We start from the raw sequence: 18,564 nt of genomic DNA, 5'->3' as shown, positions 1-18,564 counted from the left end.
GAATGAATTGGCATGGTCACATGAGTCACTACCATCCTAGTGGGCCCTGGCACTGTCTTTATTATTTTTTCTGCGGACAGGTTTTTCTGACGCATATTTGGGGATAAAGACCAATGTATTTCACCATTCTTTGATATGAATGTCTTGCTTGGAAGACCAGGAATAAAAATTCCCTCATCTGGTTCAAAATCAGAATTATTAGAATCAGAATTTACCTCAAGATAGTCTTCTGATCATGATCAATGATGACTTCCACAGCCTCCTGGACTATCATCGTTCTGCTTCTGTTGCTCATTTTCTAAAGGTCTGCCTGTGTAATGTTGGAAGGACTCCCTTGAAGAGAATCTTCTATATGTTTTGCCTCTATCCTGTTGAGTGTCCACTGAAAGTGGGTTGAGTTTTCCCGCGAGAACATAAATGGTTCCTATCAAAAGTCATTACACCTAGGCACCTGTGTGTGTGTGGGTGTGTCTATGTGTGTGAATAGGGTGAACTATGTCTCACAGCTGCAAAAAAAGCAATACTACTTATAATAAGACATCCTTGTACCTCCAGTTTGACTGCCGGGTCAATTTGACCCACAACATAACAGGAGGGTTAAGCATCCGCACCATACATGGAAATGAAACCAATTGTTCTTTGTAGATTTTATTTGTTTCTCAAATACAGGAGTGTTATTGTACAGAAGAACAAAGAATTTCATCAAGAACTGTACACTATTTACATATCTTTTTTTTTCCCTTTTTTATGGAAAATTAGATTGTTTTCAAAATAAGCCATAGTATGCACAGACATCAAAATGATAAAAATGAAATGACTATTTCCTCTTTAAATATTACTTATTTATACTCCTCCTTCCCACATGGGAAAGAAATAGTTCTTTTTCTTTGCACCGGCATGACGGATGATTGAACTGAAGCACAATGTTGAGTTCCCAATGTTTTCTAACCACTTTTTTTTATTTTTTATTTTACACCCACTGTATTTAATACAATATTTCTGTCAACGTCTGCTCTTTTGTATAGAAGGGAAGACGACTTGAATATGTGGGTTATGATTGTATACTGATCCCATGTGGGGGAACGAAATAAAACACAAAATAGGCATTTAAAAATGTTAGGGCAGCAAACCAGCACTTGTGAGAGCTTAAGTTAAAAACCTCCTCATATAAATAATAAAAATGCGTTTATATATTATCACACAGCTGACTGGTGCTGCCCTTCACATAACACAGGATGACGACGCGAGGGAGCATTTATTAACACTTATGTTTCTCTCTATAGATGAGTCCATGATCGCACTTGCTGGCTAAAAATCACTCTCATCCTCTTCCACACTTCTCAAAAGCCAACGGATGATGTTAGTCTTTTCAAAAAAATAATTTATGTAAAAACTAAGCAATAGTAGTTTCTCTTTGAACTATTGTCTTTATGACACAGAGTTAATAGGATGCTGATGGCTCTTCTCTCGACTTGGTGTTTGTGGCTCCACAACTTTTGTCTTCCCGCCGTATGTTTTTCCAACTCCACCCAGAAAAGTCAGTTCTTCTTTTTGAGCCCCTGGTTAACCCCTAAAGTAGATGGGGGTTCCCTTCTCATAAAAGGAAAAAAAAACAAAACACTTTTTTTCTTTCAAAGTCACTGATCAACGACAAGAAATAAAAAGAGAGACCAGTGTCCAAGGTCACGTAAAAATAGACCCCTGAGGGCCTCAAAAAAAAAAACGATCCTTGGTTTCTTATGAGATCTGAAGAGGGACGGGGGCTGTACAGTGGAATCCATCTCTATTTTTGCTTTTTTTTCTTTCTTAAATCTTCTATTCAATGTCTGCCCTTAAATGACGTTATCTCAGACTTTGGTGCTGAGAGTCAGCAGCTCGATGAAGGAGCTAAAGAGGGTGTCCAGCCAGCTCTGGTTGGCCATGCACTGCTGTACAACCTCTTCTTGGCCGGGGTCTTCGGCTGCTTGTTCTATGGTGTTAGTCTGAGAAAGAAGAAGACATTTTTTTTATTTTTTTTAGTTAACGGTCACCAAACAAAAAGTGTCAAGTTACAGGAGGCAGTCAAAAAGCCCCCAAAAGCATTTCACTTTACCTCTTTCTTGCACTGTAAGAAGGTGTGGTATTTATAATGATGCAAGGAGTGGTAGAGACTGTAGATTCGGTACGTCTCAGACGAGAGTTTAAGGTCCTAGAAGAAAGACATTCTGGTTATCCATTTGATCAATATGAAGAAACATGATCATGAAAAAAAGGAGTAGAAATGTAAGTTTTAGGTTCAGCAGAACTCAAAACCAAGAACAGCTGCCGCTCGCTCTAAGGCTAATTTAGTCAAACGTGTGGTTTCCCCGTCGTCTTTCTTCCTTATGGCGACAAACTGAACCTAAAAGTATCACAACAACAACTACTTTCTTTTTTCTTTAATTTAAAAACTACAAATTAACAGCAAAATCTGTTTGCTCAAGTAAATCCTGGTTGGATTTGATTCAAGTTGACTGCAAACAGCAGAGAAAAGACCAGTTCTAAAAACACAAGTCAACTATGAGACGCACAGATCCTAGCAGAGGTGCAGCTGGCCAGGTTTGTCGTGATTTAAAAACGTCATGAAGCTCAAATGACAGCCATCGTGGCTGTTATTTGGATTCACTACGCGGCAACCGAACTCAGCTCGTTTACAGGTGAAAGCATGGCCCGTTGGCAGACGCACCTGTGGCTTAGGCAGAGCCTTTTTCACCCTGTTGAGGGTCTTGCGGTTGTAAGCGTCACCGCTTAGCCGCACCCTCACCACGCCTGTATCCAGGGCATCCACAATAATTTGGGGGTAAGCATGCAGAACCTCCTGTGGATGGGCAGAACAGAGTTTGAAAGAAGAAAGAAAAAAATAAGCAGACAAAAGAGGAACAGACAGAAAAAGGGAACAATTGCAATTTACTTTAAAACAGATGTTTTCTCTGTAAAGATGTTGCCATTTTGAGGACAGAATTACTTTTAAATAAAAATATATATTTAAAAATATGAAATATTCATTTTTTATAAGAAAAAAAAAGATATATAAAGTATTGTCAAAAGAAACGGGGGAAAAAATGTAAGCCAATACATGTATTTATCAATTAATAAAACAATAATTAACATTATCAGATGTCAGATTACCTGATGCTGCGAGCTCATACTGACTCTCCTTAACAACCTCCTCTTCTGTTCGCTCAGGATACTGTCGATCTTCCTCATTGGAGGTAGGTAAAGCTCATCTGAACGCCGATCGATAGAAAGGAAATGTCGTCATGCATGCAGCTTTCAATCATTTTGATGCTAAAAGCAAAGCACGCTGAGCAACTTCTGTCTGGCTGCAGAGCCATCTGAGAGGTTTTTCTCATCATACTTAGTGTTTGTGGATTTAAAAGCAAAACAAGGAAATGTGTTCAGTTGGCAGCTAGAAATATTGACTTAATATGTTAAAATTAAAGAATAATATTGATAAAAACAGCTGAGAAACAGTGGAAATATTAAAAGCCGTCCCATCAGATGTCAGATTTGGCTGAGTGGAGTGAAAGTGTTTGCAGTTCTCACCATCTGTGTCTTCCAGGGCTTGGATCATGTCAGGGTCCAGAGCTGTGCTCACCAGCATCTCCACATAACTCCTGAACATCTCCCTCATGGCACGGTTGTTTACTCCACCTTTTACTGGCACTGGGAGGACGAGAACTTCATTTTTACTTCTACTCTACGATAAAACGCTAAAAATTCAATCTTTTTCTTTCAGTTCATCTTACTTTCATTTTCACTAGCCACCTCATCTGAGGAGTCAGATTCCGATGATGATGGTACTGATGAAGGTACATTCAGCCACTTCTTTCTCTTCTTAGGAGGGGGCTCTGCCTTCACCTTGGCTGGTTTGGATTTGGGTGGCCGCTCCGCCTTTTCCCTCTCCTTCCTCTCCAGTGCTTTTTTGTCTTCCTTTGTTCTAGCACGTTCTGTGGCGCCTGCGCGTTTTTCCACCTTCTCCTGCTTCGGAGGGACCCGCTTCTCCACCTTTTGCAGTGGCTGTAATCGCTTCTCCACCTTCTCAAGAGGCGGCTGCTGCGCTCGCTTCTCCGCCTTCTCCTGCTGCACGCGGTTCTCCGCCTTCTCCTGCTGCAGCTGCATCCGCTTCTCCGCCTTCTCCTGCTGCAGCTGCATGCGCTTTTCTGCTTTTTCCTGCTGCTGCTGCAGACGCTTCTCCGCCTTCTCCTGCTGAAGCTGCACCCGCTTCTCCACCTTATCCTGCTGGGGCTGCACCGGCTTCTCCTCGTCCTCCCTCTCTTTGTCAGGATACCTTTCTTCCTCCTTCTCCTTGGGTTTTGGCACAACAGCTGGTACCTCGTTTCCCTCTCGGTGTTTCTTTGCTGCTGCCGTTTTTGTTTTCTCTCTCTGTTCGCGCTGCAGCACCGGACTCACTCGCTCCTCTTTCTCCCCGGTTTTTGGCGGCACCTGAGTGGCAGGAGGAGATGCCAGTCTGGGGAGAGACGGTCTTCTGAGGGACATGATGACAGTAAAACTTAATAAGCCTCTAACAGCTTCAACAGACATGTACTTCATGGTTTATGTCCAGATCATTCTAGGAAATAAAAATTACCTGAGGGCTGGAGGAGCTCGGCGCCACGGCCTTCGGGAACACACTCGCACATAGTCTTTCTTGTTGACGTTCTCCAGAAACTTCACGTATATTCGTTGATACCGCCTCTTTGCATCTCCAAAGTAGCCAAGATACTACACCAGAAAAATCTCCAATCAGCATCAACATTAACATGACACCGTATAGATTTGGTTGCTTTTTGCCGACGGGTTTTGCTCACGTTGCTTGTGGCGCAGAACTGTCTTTGTCCATCTTTGATCTCTGGGCTGAACTTCTGCAGCAAAGCTTTCTGGACCCTCCAGATGGGTGGAGGCTCCCGGCCTGTCTGCAGAGCCAACTGTGCACAAACACAGACCCACAGTCGGTAAGTTGCTGCTTTGCAGTGAGCGGGCCTGGGTGACACCGCCAAACTACTCAATCGATTCCATTTGGACTCACAAGGTCAATCACTTGACAATTCATCAAGATCTGACTAAACATTCATTTTTTGGTCAAAAAAAACGATAAAATCTGTTTAGTTTGGTTAAGAAAAACAGTTTCAGCATAAATTATATTTTCTATGAGGTAATTCTCACATTAAAGTCCCGCTCCAATCATTTTTTGATCTATTTTGGTGGCCATTTCATTATGATTATGCTGTTTTTAGCCTCAATCAAAAATCTGTGTCGTTTTCTAGGGACATAGTTTCTGCAGAGCGGCAGCAGTTTGTTAGAAATTTGCCTCTACGTTGTGGGGGGGCTGTTTGCACGGACTAAGCACACCCTCATTTCCCATAACCCATCTGTTCACACTCTCTCCACTAGCTTACAGCCCCTCACATCCCCAATCCAACATTGCCGATGCAACAAAAATTGTAAGAAAATATGGGAGCTATACAGTTTTCAACCAGATGAGGAAAACATAGACGTAAAAGGATCTACTTGTCAACAGGTGGATGCATCAGAATGTTTCTTGACCTAATAGCTTCTTTGTCAGCCCTACATCCCTTCTCCAGCAACATCTTCTCGTCTGCTCCTGATTCACAACGATTTGAATAAAGAAATCCTCACAAATTCAATTTTAAGATTACTTATTTTATACAATATATAAATATATATATTATTTTCAAGAAGAGATCAGTTTGAATGAATCCAGCTGAATCAAGTTTAGTTTAAAAGCAGACTTTTACATGTAATACAAAGCAAACTGATACTCATCCCACACAGACATACCTTAAGAGTTCGAATGTCTTCAACTCGGACCACAAACTCGTCCCTCTCTCTGAAGATTCCCTCTCCTCCACTCTCACTCTCGTCCTCCTCACTCTCCCCCACAATAGCGGCATCTTCTTGCTTCTGGGCGAGGTGCAGTGAGGTGATCTTTGGAGCTGGAGGTTCTTCAGGGGAAGCGGGAGATGCTGGGGACTCCGGCGATGGCAAAGGAGATTCTTTTTGAATGGTTGGAGGTGGAGAAGAGGTGGGAGGAGGAGTGGCCGGCTCGGGAGGAGGCGCAGGAGGAGCAGCAGTGGTAGCAGCGGCAGCAATGGCGGTCGGGGGGAGTGACGGAGAAAGGGATTTTGAAGTGGCCGGGCTCGGAGGTTGTGAGACCTCCTGTGGGTCCTCTGGTCGAGGTAAAGGTGAGGGGAGCGAGAGAGGAGGAAGGGGGGAATGAGAAGGAGAGGAGGATGAGGCAGGAGACGGAGGAGCAGAGGTAGGCTCTGGAGTTGCAAGTTCTGGAGGAATCTCAGATAGAGGCGCTGGAGGGAAAAAGAAAAACACCAAAACATGAATAAACTAGCAGTGAACATTGTGTCATAGTAAATATAGAGACAATTTAAAAAGTCCTCTGTTCAAAAAATGGAAAAATGGCAAAAACAGCCAATGCCATTTCCTACCATCAAGTTTCGGAGGTCCCAGAGTTTCAAGTTGTGGTTCCCTGTCTTCTGCCATTTCACCGTCCTCCTCCCGTTCTGTGCATTTGTCCTCCTCAATCTCCTCCTCCTTGTTGTCTTCCATCTCCTCACCTTCTGGCTGAAGGAGGTGCGGTTCATCGGACTGGGGCTGCATGTGTGGCGTGTTCACTGCTGGCTGTGGACTTAATGTGGGAGGCTGCATTATGGGGGTAAGGGGTGGCTGCGCGGGCTGCGGTTGAGGGGGAGGAGGAGCCAACGGGGGCTGGATATTCGAGCTTATCTGGGGGGTGTCGTACAGAGCCGAAATGGCGGAGGAGATGCTCTTCTGGAGGTCCTGGTTCTTTCCAACCGAGTCTTCCTCATCAGAGGAGAAAGAGGGCAAAGTCTCGAGGTTCCTCTTCAGCTCATCTTCTAAGCGCTTGGGGCTGGGACAACTGCCCAAAGCAAGGCCCCCGTTACCCTCACTATCACCAAACGGAGGTGGAGGCGGCGGGGGAGGTGGTGCGGGGGACAGAGGGCGCAAGCCTCCTGCTTTACATGGGGACGTTTCAACGTTGTCAGGTTCCATTCCTGGAGAGATGTCCAACCCTGGAGGCCTCTTCCCTGTCTTAAGGAAGTCCAGGAAGGAAGCAACAAAGCCGGCCTTAGACTCAGAGTCCCTCTCATCTCCCTGGAAGAAACACAGAGACTGTGACTCAACACTTTTCAGACACTCGCTGCAGCTCTGCAGGATAACAAGCCTTCTGCCTTTACCCGTTCTTCTAGTCCATCTTCATCCATTCCTTCACTTATCATTTGATTTTTCGCTTTGTTCTTATCCTGGCTTCTGGTGCTTTCTGCACTGCAGGGGGGTCCAGGACTTAAACCAAGTGAGGGAGCCGAGCCAACGGAGCCGTCTGACAAAGCAGGGTCAGTGCCAGACAAAGAGTCTGTCCTCAGCAAGGCATCCGAGGACGACAGGCTAGAAATCGGTAACTTGATCTGAAAAGGAAAAACAAAAGATAAATATCCTGTTGTACATTCTGTAATCTTCTGCATAGTTTAAATAACTTGCATTAAATACCAACAGATTGGCCAAACACTAAATGACAACAGTGAAAATCACTAAACTAGAAAAAAAAAACGTGTCTTTTTATCAAATAAATAAATATTAATGTAAATGAACTCAGTAATCAGGTTGGGAGCTTCTGATGGATCACATGACCAGCTCAGCTTCCCCGTCCTCATCTCCCTCCCAAATATCCAGCAATGAACGTCGCATCATACTGGATTCACAGACAACTGGAGACCAGCAGCCAATTTCTATAAATAGCTAAATAGTTCACCAAACAAAGTAGTATAAAAAACGAGTGATGATGTTCACTTCTCTGTTTAAAGATCCATAAGATTTCACGGAAATCAAAATTCTTGATAGCATTATATCTTTGTTTACTTAGTTATGAAATCTACATTTATTTGAAGACAGAAACACAACAGGAATAACGTATAAAAAAAACAATGACTTGATGTTTATAAACCCCTAATATTAATATGTAAAAGGGCTGAATCAGCAGAGTAGTAAAAGATGGTGCTGAAGGATGAGCAGCTGCAGCACCTCAGATGGTTCACTTAACTCTCATACTGGGTTTGAACTGATTAACTTCTGCTTGTTAGTCCTTGTTTAGTAACTAAACCAGTGTTTTATAAGCATCCTGGTTCATTTTTAAACAGAGTTTTCCACAAATACCGGAGTAAAGTTTGTTTGATTCCGAGTTCTTCGACACTGACCTTGAGAGGCGGGATGGGCTCGTGCTGTTGGGGTTGGTGATGGAGCTGCTGTTGCTGATGGAGGTGGTGGGGGTGCATCTGCTCCTGGTCTTTCCCGCTCATCTCCATGTACATGTCTTCCCTCCTTCCTCCTCTGCCCCTGCTTCCTCTGCCCCTGCCTCGGCCCCTTCCTTCTACGCTGAACCCGCCTCCGGCTGACGTTCCGCCCATATCCCCCAGCATGCCACGTGGGGTGTAGGGCTCAGGCATGGGGCGGATGCGGGGTCTTCCCCTTGGCCTCGGAGGGCCCTCTCTTTTGGGCCTCGTGGGCTTTCGTCCTCTCTTCTTGGGTCCATCTGGCGGCAGGATAGAGTGAGAACCCAAAGAGGTGTAACCAGAGGAGTGGTAGAAGTCGATGTCACTCATTAAAGGGCTAAGCGATCCACCTCCTCCTCCCTTTCTACAACTGGACACTAGATCTGGTAGTAGGTCAGGCAGCCTGCGACTGTTCAGCCGGATCTCAGCTGGTTGGTCAGCCTTATCCTCGTCGTCTTCAAATTCGTATTCTTGAGCGTAACTCTTCTTAGGCAATGTGTTAGGGTCCCTCCTTTCTTTTAACAGATGAAAGGAGCTGGATTTGAGAAGTTTTTTAGGACGAGACGAGCAGAAGATGGGGGACTGAAGGCCCCCAGAACCTGTTCCTGAGCTAGTACCTCCTGGTCCAGAAGACAGTTTAGCTCCAGAGTTGTGTTGACCAGCAGTATTGGAGGCCATCCCCATGGCTGGGCCCTGGGACTGAATTAAACCCAGCTGCTCTGTGTTGACCGTAGATGGAAGCTCGTGTGTTTTAAGAGAGTCCAGATCCAAAGTCATAGTGTTGTTGCTGGGTTCTTCCAGGCCATGACAGTATGGCTCGTAACCCTGATCTCCACCATGGTGACCCATGAGGTCATAGCTAGGCCCGCTGCCTCCTCCAGCACCCCCTCCGCTCTGTCCGGTTTTCATGGAATCCAGTCCTTCTCTGGCTTCATTCATCTCCTCCTGGCCTGGTCCTCCGCCGCCTGCACAGCTCGACTTGTAGTCCTCTGCGCAAAACATGTCCTCCATTCCAGGAAAAAAGGAGCGATCTTCATCCTGAAGGAGGGAGTCTGGGAAGCAGATAGAAGTCAGGGGAACAAAGCGGTTGCTTTGCTGGTTCTGGTCCGCTTTCTCCACGGGGCTGACCGTGTCAAACTGGTGCTGTTCCGAGCGCTGCTGCTCCATCTGGCTCTGCTGTGAACTGAGCTGCTGCTGATCGGACTGAGGTTGAGAGTGGGCGGAGGCGGATGGAGGGGGAATATGGTGGGAGTGAGGAGTCTGCTGTGGGTGGGGTTGGGAGAGAGGGTGGTGGGAGTGGGTCTGTTGATGCTGAGAGCTTGGGTGCTGCTGTTGTTGCTGCTGCTGCGTGTGATGTTGAGAAAGATGGTGCATGTGAGACGGCGTGGACAGGCCCATGTCCGGCTCGGTGAGGAAGGAGTGGAGTTCAGAGGCAGAGTGTTGCTGCGGGTGGTGGTGCGGTGGGTGCTGCCGTGGGGGTTCCTGTTGCTGCCTGTGCCGCTCACCGCTTCCCCCACTCCTCCCTGCACTGCCCGATCCACCGCGTCGGTCATCGGCGACACCAACATCTGTGCTGGACGTCTGGGAAAGGGAGCGCTCCAGCATGTCCAGAGAGGAGACCACAGAGCTCTGCTTGACCTGACTCTGCTCGTGTGGATGGGGGCCGTGGTTGTAGTGAGCCGCTGCCACTTCCAAAGCCTGGGACTGCAGCTGGAGTTGGAGCTGGGTGGTTTGGGACTGAGATGGAGCTTGATGCTTACTTGAGCCAAGTCGACCACCAGTGCTTTCCATGACAGCTTGCTGCTGCTGACTTATGGAGTGCTGCTGCTGCGGATGAGAGTCCATTTTATGGTGCTGTTGGTGCTGAGAATGAGAATCTATTTTGTGGTGCTGCGGGTGCTGATGGGAGTCCATCTTCTGGTGTTGTTGGTGTTGAGAGTGGGAGTCCATTTTGGGGTGTTGCTGATGTTGCCGATGAGATTCCATCTTGTGGTGCTGCTGATGAGGCTCCAGTTTATTGCGCGTGGTGTGGGACAGCACCGACTGGAGTAGGTGCGGTGGCTGACGGGACTGGTCGGTAGGAGAGTCCATCAGGGACTGAGCTTGGGACTGAGAATGCTGCTGCTGGAGCTCTGGAGTTTTTCGAGGGTATGGGATTTCTGAGCGCTCCTGTGACTTCTTTTGGAGGTCGATTTGGGAGTGAGGGGGCATCTGTGAGTGGGAACCCACATGCTGACTATGTGAGGAGTGCTGGGGACCAAGGGAGTGCTGGCTGTAGGGATCACCTCTGCCATAGTGGACAACAGAACCAAGGTTGTCATGGTGATGGAGGTGGGAGTGCACTTGCTCAGCACTGCCTCTTCCACTGCTGCTTCTGCTGCTACCAACCGTCCTCTCGTTTCTTTGCTGCTGTGGCTGCTGTTGGTGGTGATGTTGATGCTGTTTCTTTAGTGACATCTCCAGCTGGTTGTCCAGCCCCGAGATGGACCCCGAAGAACCTGCGTTTCCAACCCCTGCAGCAGTTGTGGCACTGTGGGTACGTATAACACTCTGAGGGTGGTACCTTTCCTCTGAGGTCTTCCCCATGTCATAATTCATGCCCTTACCGGAGTCACTACTAGAAGGTACTGACTGGGGCGGAGGCTGGGTTTGTTGAGACTGCTGCTGAGGCTGCTGTTGGGGATGGTGATGAGCCGACTGGGGACCAGGACTCGCTTGAGCTTGGAGCAAATGCTGAATCAAGAACTCATCTTCATCGTCGACCTCATCCTGGGATCTCTGAGAGCCCACCCCTAACAAGGAAGCATCCGTCTTTGCTTTGGATGATGTGGAATGATATGGCTGTGGTTGGGAGGAGGGGCCTCTGGCATCAGGGAAGCCCTGTGGGGAGGCCAGGAAGGGGGGAGAGAGAACTGAAGATATGTATTTGTTTGAACCTGCACCTCCTGGAGACTGGGTGGCACAGGTGGGGACAGGGGAGTGCAATCCTGGACGTATGATGCCTGAGTTGCCTGATGGGGAAGGGCTGGAGTCTGGAATATGATAAGAGCCTCCTCCACTGCCTCCCCCACCTCTCTCAGCAGTCATACTATTTCCTGTTGCTCCTCCAGACCCAGAGTTTCCACTCCCTGCTCCACTGCTGCTGCCTCCTCCAGATGCTCCACTTCCAGATGAACCACTTGATCTTAAAAGGGCAGGAGAGTGGCCTGGAGCCCCATATCCCAGTGACGGGCTACCAGCTCCACCAAGAGAGGATGGAAGGGATCCATAAGCAGAATCAGCTCCATACATATCTGTGGAGTATGACTGACCTCTTCCTCCTAGACTTCCATAGCCTTTTCCACCAGCGCCAGAGCTTAGATCTTGAGCTTGGGGGGAGCTGAAACCTCCATAGGACTGAGCTAAGTGGGATGTCGGGGGCTGATTAGGAGAATATGACTGCGTCTGTTGGGGAGGAGTTTGACCAGTAAGAGCAGAGGTAGGAGTCTTCACTGGGGGAACAGGAGAGCCATAGCCAGAGAGGCAGGATTTAGGAAGAGATTGGGGGGCTGGAGTGGAAGCAGTGGATTGCTGTTGCTGCTGGGAAGCAGGTGGAGGCGGAGCTGGCTGAGGAGGTGGCTGTTGCCTAGAAGGCGCTGCTGTGGAGCTGGAGGTGGGAATAGAGTTTGAAGGATGCGACCCTGAAGTGGCTGATGAAGAGGACGAGGATGAGGAAGTAGAGGAAGCAGAAGGGGGGGTGTGGGGAGTTCTTGAAGATGATGCGGAACTGCCAGAAGAATAGCCACTGCTCGAGCTGCTCTTGGTACTTTTTCCAGCTGAAGAGGAGGAGGAGGAGGAGGAATAGGCTGGCTGAATGATTGGCCGATACTGCTCAGTGCGAGAGGGCGTCTTGTGGTCAGACGATGGGCTCTGGTCACCTAGTGGGCTGCAGGACAGCCCAGCGTGTCTGTGGTGGGTGGCAATTTGCTGGTACCCTGCCCCTCCACAGCCAAGATAGTGCTGCAGAGAGTGGGCAGCAGAGGACGAGAGCTGCGACTGAGTTGGCGTAGGGCGCTGATAGTGCTTTATAACGCTGTCCTGCCTAGGCACAGTTCTTTCCTGAGCCGAGTTAGACTGGGACTGAGACTGAGGCTGGGGCTGAGCCGAGGAAAAGACTGAAGGATTATACAACTGGGAGGATTGATCCTGCAGCTGTGACGACAGCAGATTGAACTGGTGTGACTGCAAGTGCCTGGCAGATGATGCCTGGGCTGACGTGGCACCCGTAGGATCCTGGCTGCCTCTGTATGCAGCTGCAGCAGCACCCTGTGAGGACAGGAGTCTATCAAAACCCAGGCTTGACTGAGAAGGGGCTTTGATGTGCAGCAGGGGATCATGTGGGGACAGAAGGCCATTGGATGTGGGACTAAATGTGGGTGTGTCTTGCAGGGACAGGGAGGCGGCAGGGAAAGAGCGGCTGGAGAAGGATGCTGGATGTTGATAGGCTGACAGAGCTGAAGAGGAAGGGAAGGAGCCAGAGCCAGGAAGGGCTCCAGAGATGAAGAGTTCAGGAGGAGCAGGCGTGTGCATCGCTGTTAGGAAAAGGAAAACATCGTAAAAATTACACAATAACCATCAACCTAATTATTTAGATGTCATCAGGAGGTCGTTAAAAAAACAAGAATATTTTAAAAATAAAGTTATCAGTAATACTGCTGAGTTGCTTTATATTTTTTGAAGGGCACTTAAGGCAAAAAGTAGAATGCAGTCAAAAACGGCTCAGTTTTATAAATGTAACACTGACAATGAGCTGCTTTGAATGTCAGCATATCAGGGAGAAAGCCAAGACGGCCCCCACCTGTCTGCCAAGACGGTGTCCGGAATTGGGAGAGAAGAGACGAGGCAGAAGGAGGAGGCTGAGGACCTCGGGATTCCAGAGCTGAAATCAAATTCATCACGGAGGCATCAGGGGCAGAGGGGCTAGCGTGATGAAGGCCGGTGTCAAAAAGCCCAGAAAGACCTAAAGCAAGTGAAGAAAAAAAAAGCAGCAGAGAAAAAAAGCACATTTTTAAGGCTTAATTAACAAATGCACCTAGAAACCCAAGCATTAAAGGGTTCTACTAATACTAAAAGCAGTATTTTTTGAAATACTGATGCAACATCCAGGTTTTTGTCATTCCAACTGTACTTATACATGCTGTTACTTTAAAGCTATTAAATCCCAATGAGCTGAAGAGTGAAATGAACTGCACGGTCCAATTTGTCAGTGGTAACAATCTTTTGAGAACTGGGTGGAGAGATGCAATAAGTCACAGCCATGACCCCTTACGGTGGTGACACAAAAGGTATGACATTTATCTTACCCAAACTCCGTCCAGCTGCTCCCCAAGCTCCGCCTTGGCCAGAGCTCCCTGGGTGGTGATTGGTGGCATAGCCCTGCAGAGGGTGTGGGGTGGCATAGGCTTGTCGGTGAAGGAGCTCAGACTCAGGGTGGGATGATCTGGAACTCCCATATACAAGACTAGGAGAAGAGGAGAGATGGGGATCGTAAAGGTGCCATTGATCTCATCGAAAAATGAACAAACATGCAATCAATTTTATAAAAATGGGATCAACATCCTGCCATTCAAAAGTTATTTACAACAAAATACATAAAGACAGACAGCTACTAAAAGCTATCATTTTAAATGTATAATTTGGACCTTCAAGCGTCCTAATAGATGAAAACCCATCAGGGTGAGGACTTCAACATATTATTAAAGAATGCTACTCTTGCTGATTACAAGTAATTGCTTTCCTACTGTTGCACAGCAGATCATCAGTTGATGATAACATTCACCTAAAATAAATGATTAGTTAATTGATAATAATAGGAGCACAAAGCGGAAAAATTATAGAGATGACACTTTTTTTTAAATAATATTTATTTATCTCATGGTTAAAGATAAATTATGATCATTTTAATGTAAAAAGATGAGGTGAAATGCGTGACACCTTGACTAGATCGGATGTTAGCATCTATGCTTCCGATAGCATCGTTTAGCACCAGTGCACAGCAGAATTGCAGAGACTAGGCCTAAACCGAAATGTCGATGTTACGCATGAATAAAGCATGAGTGCAATTTAAACGGCACAAAGACATGAAAAACTATATAAAACACAATTCTCGTGATTTTAAAAAGCAAAGACGAACGATTTACATAATTGTTATGGTGATGATGTTGCTAACAACTGGATCGTGCAGAATGATGATCGACGCAAATGCATGCTAAGCTGCTTGCAAAAGACTTGCGATTATTAGGGTTTACCCACTCAAATAACGTATTTTACTTTTTGGAACCAATGCAAAAAGTCTCTGATTTAGTAGTGCATGTGTAGTAGTGACAGAAAAGGTGACGATGTTTAGGCGTAAAGGCCTCAAGTAAGTCTCCTGCAGCACAACGCTAGCTCGTGGGCTAACTAAAAGCTAAAAAGACAAAGCTACCCGAGAGGGTCCAGCTAGAGTCCTCCATCATTTAATATTATAGTTATTATTTTTTATGCATTTAAATGGCTGATAATCTTTGCTCGAGTGATTATGGCATGTTGGCTGCAAAACAGATTTGATGGGGGGGCTGCTTATGCAAATTAACCAACCAAAACCTTTTACACCAATGATTTAGATCAGCAAAACGCATCCAAGAAAAAGAAGAAAAAAAAAATCAGTGTAGCACACCCGGATCTCCAAAAACATCCCGATTAATACAGAAATGTCGTATTTTCCCCCACCGTTCAGAACTGCAACCATTTAAGTCAACCTTTCGGTTAACGCACATCAGTTCATCATCATGTTGATGTCTGTCAGGGGGGTGTGTGTTGGGGTCTGCTGCGTCTGCACTCTCGTAGCTAGTCTTATCAATTCAATGAATGTAGCTATCAGGGTCTGTGTACAGGCCTGCTGCACACGGGGAACAATAATTCCAATGGACACTCCAGACATCCCCACCTCCACCCCACTTGGTCCACCTAAACCCCACGTCTGTCAATCACATTCAATTCATTTCCCCCCCAACCTTTCCTTTCTCCACCCCGCCCACCCCCACGACTCACACACACTCACCCGATACTGTTTATAATAATATTACTTTGCATCTATTTGGATGACAATGCATTACGCATAATCATGTGAAGCCGTAGCGTTAACACGTAGAGCCAAAAGGGAGTCGTTTGTTCACATGGGTCCCCCATCGTGCTTTTTTGCAAAGTATTACTGATGCATGCACATTGTCTGAATCCAATGCATACCTTGCTTTTGCCGTTCTGTCGTAACTCCATCCTGCTCCTGCGCCCAAATCACCGAATCCTGTTCCCGGGTAATTTCTATCCATTTATCTGGTTTACAGCGCGCGTGCTGAGGATCGAAGCAACGAGACCGTCGCTGGGCACGATTCGGAAAAAAAACCAGTCTTTCCCGTTCTTGTTTTTAGGCTATTTTCCCCGGTTTCATAAGCAAGTCCTCAGGAGTGGAAAACAGCATATTGAAAGAGAAATGGTGGGGAGGAGGAGAAAGCTGGATGAAAAAAAGAGGGGGGTCTGCGGGGTTATAATCCAACCACCTCTAAAAAAAAAAGAGCCAGTCTTTCGCCTTTTCCTGCGCCCTTCACGTTTATCATTTCCACGAATGCAAATCTTTTCTCGAATTGGTCACGGTCATGATGAAGGTGCCGCGGTTTTGGTCGGTGATGGGCGAATTGCTTTCAAACATTTGTCTTGAATGCGTCCTTTTTCCACCGACTCTCCTCCCCCTTTTTTTTTAGCCTAGTTTGGGCTTCGCTGCTAGCTCCAGAAAATATAGCTGTCGACGGGCCACGTTGATAGCAATCATTCCCCACTGGTAACGAAAGAAACCCCTCGATTTGAAAATCTCCCACTCTCTCTTTTTTCCCCCCTCTTTGAATGCAAATCGTTCCCACCCCCCTCCGGAGCAGAGCTGTGGGTTAGCAGCAGATGCTAGCTGTCAGTAACGACGCATCAAAATAAAACTGGGCTGCTTTTTAATTTCCCAAATTCGCGCTCCTCTTTTTTATCGTTAGACCGTTTTAGCGAATGCGTTGTCCACACGGGTCACAACCCCCCCAGAATACGATTAAAATAAAACGAGAATGTCTACAGAAAAGCAGGCCGCGTTTTAATATTTTTTACTCATTTTCCTCTGGAGACGCCATTTTTTGATGGCGGCTAGCCGCTGTCTGTCCTCCCTCTCCGTATCTCTGAGCGCCGAGACTCAGTCAGTGTCTGCTATGACCTCCATTCACCAGCTATCACTATGCCACCAGCTAGGATTACTCTTCCATATTTCTATCCCTTTGATGATGTGAAGAATTTCTGTTGGGAAAAAAACAAAAAAAATCACCTGCCCTCCATTTATGCTGCGATTTGTCAAGATGCATTCGCGTGCACGCAAAAAAATCTGTAATAACCAGATTTATTGGCCTCTACACCAGTTAGTTTGCAAATTCGTATCAGATTCCACAGGAGGAAGTAATTTTCACCACAAGCGATTTCTTTATTATGATTTTCCTTTTTTTGAAATGTAAACAATTTAATTTAAAGACAGGCTTTTTAGATTTTTTTCCTATAGAAATCTGATTATAGAAGCCCAATATAACCATATAAAATGACATATCTAAGAGAATACTGTAACATTACAACACACTGCTGGTAAACCACAATGAAAATACACATAGACAAAATATACAATTTAAACAACAAAAATGCACAGTAAACCAAAATTAGGGAAATTCGACTATGATAAAATTGAAAATGAAAATGGGATGATGCAAAAAGGTAATAAATGTTGAGGGACAGAAGTAAGACAATAAAAGAATTAGATTCCAGGATCAGGAAATATCAAATATAAACTTAATTCAGTATTAAAATGTATGAAATGTGTTATGAATGAAACATGTAATAGGAGAAAACGAAATGGCAAAAATGAGATACTATTGGAATAAAGTTTTATTTTTTACCATTTTTTGATTGCTTTTATAAACACATTAATATAATCAGAAATAGAGCCAGTAAAAAAGTAAAAGTTGTTTTTTTACTTAATATATTATATTTTTGTTTTCCAAATGGAAAGCAATTAATTGGGTGTGCGCCTGACCCCTGGTGGACAAATTAGATGTTACAATAAAAAGCAATCTTAGTTCCAACTGTTTTTTTTCCTCCTGATAAGGTAATTTAAAAAAATAGCAAAGCTCATTTTATCACTAAAAAATTTAAATTTGTGACTTCTCTTGTGGCCCTACTTACATATAACTTCAATTATGATTTTTTTTAAAGATCTATATAACAATCTCGATATAACAAGCAATATATAACAAGCAACAATTACATTTAAGCTGCAATAACATGAAATCTCAGGTAGGTATTTCATAAGTGAAATAGAAGATCAACACATGAATAAATGACTGAACGAATGAAAGAGAAATATTCCAAGACATCAAAAAAAAATTTGTAGTAAATAACCAGATGAATTATGTATTTCATCAGAAAACATGTTATTATGGACCTGAATATGTTTTAAGTTATTTTTCTAAAAAATATTCTGCCTGTTATGTATTTTTCATTGGAAAAAGGAGAGGACACTTTTCATATGTTGATACTTACTTAGCTTTAATTTTTTTACAACAACACATTTTTACTTTTAACTTTTAGCCTTTAGTTAAACCTTTTTCTTAATTAATAATATCTCAAATATATTGTAATGTAAAATTACATTTTAGAAGCATGAGAATGGTATTTTGTGCATAAACTCTATGTATGAACACACTAATGGCCTCTGTAAATGTTTATACCCTGAGCCCCAGCCAAATTGAATTTTAAAATAAATTCATTTATGACATTTTATTTAAGTCTATATCTTTTTTCTTTAGTTTTATTGGGGGTTAGCAAATATTTCATTCATTTTATCTTAAACTAACAAAGGTTCTAAAACAAAGGTGGAAGAGCCTGAAAACCCTTTAGCTTGGTCCCCTGCAGTGAGCATTCAACGATCTTGTGGGAGACCTTTGTAATGGTTAATTGTTTAGTAAAAAAAAAAGTCAGCTTTGTCTATAATCATTTTAATGATAAAAGATCATAGAAGAGGATTTAAGGAACTTTAGCTCCTCCTAATAATTCTGGTTGATGTAGTAGAAAAGAAAGTATTAACTTTATTTTTTCTTATAAAGTCCCTGTCCTGTATTTCCTTTTGTTTTGA

At 44.9% G+C, this 18,564-nt stretch overlaps 1 protein-coding gene across 2 annotated transcripts; it reads right to left on the bottom strand.

Annotated features, from left to right (window-relative positions):
* Positions 1 to 632: 632 nt before the first annotated feature.
* prr12a (proline rich 12a) lies at positions 633 to 16,763 on the bottom strand. Of its 2 annotated transcripts, none has more exons than XM_011488070.3 (15): positions 15,606 to 16,763; positions 13,685 to 13,842; positions 13,180 to 13,341; positions 8,268 to 12,913; positions 7,254 to 7,481; positions 6,483 to 7,170; positions 5,821 to 6,344; positions 4,830 to 4,946; positions 4,610 to 4,743; positions 3,768 to 4,507; positions 3,565 to 3,684; positions 3,148 to 3,245; positions 2,705 to 2,836; positions 2,093 to 2,188; positions 633 to 1,982 (listed from the first exon to the last, which is right to left on the bottom strand). In XM_011488070.3, the coding sequence occupies exons 1-15, from the start codon at positions 15,686 to 15,688 to the stop codon at positions 1,848 to 1,850; spliced, it is 8,061 nt and encodes a 2,686-aa protein (XP_011486372.1). In that variant the 5' UTR covers positions 15,689 to 16,763; the 3' UTR covers positions 633 to 1,847. The 2 variants fall into 2 exon arrangements, with proteins under 2 accessions (XP_011486372.1, XP_011486373.1); XM_011488071.4 differs by having other exon boundaries at positions 3,768 to 4,504.
* Between the last annotated feature and the right edge of the window lie 1,801 nt (positions 16,764 to 18,564).

Source organism: Oryzias latipes, chromosome 19 (genome assembly GCF_053564925.1).
Source record: "Oryzias latipes strain Hd-rR chromosome 19, Olatipes_Hd-rR_3.1".
In the NCBI taxonomy this organism is placed as follows: Eukaryota; Metazoa; Chordata; class Actinopteri; order Beloniformes; family Adrianichthyidae; genus Oryzias; species Oryzias latipes.
The sequence above is the reverse complement of the archived record's forward strand: the minus strand, read 5'-3'. Positions and strand labels throughout refer to the sequence as shown.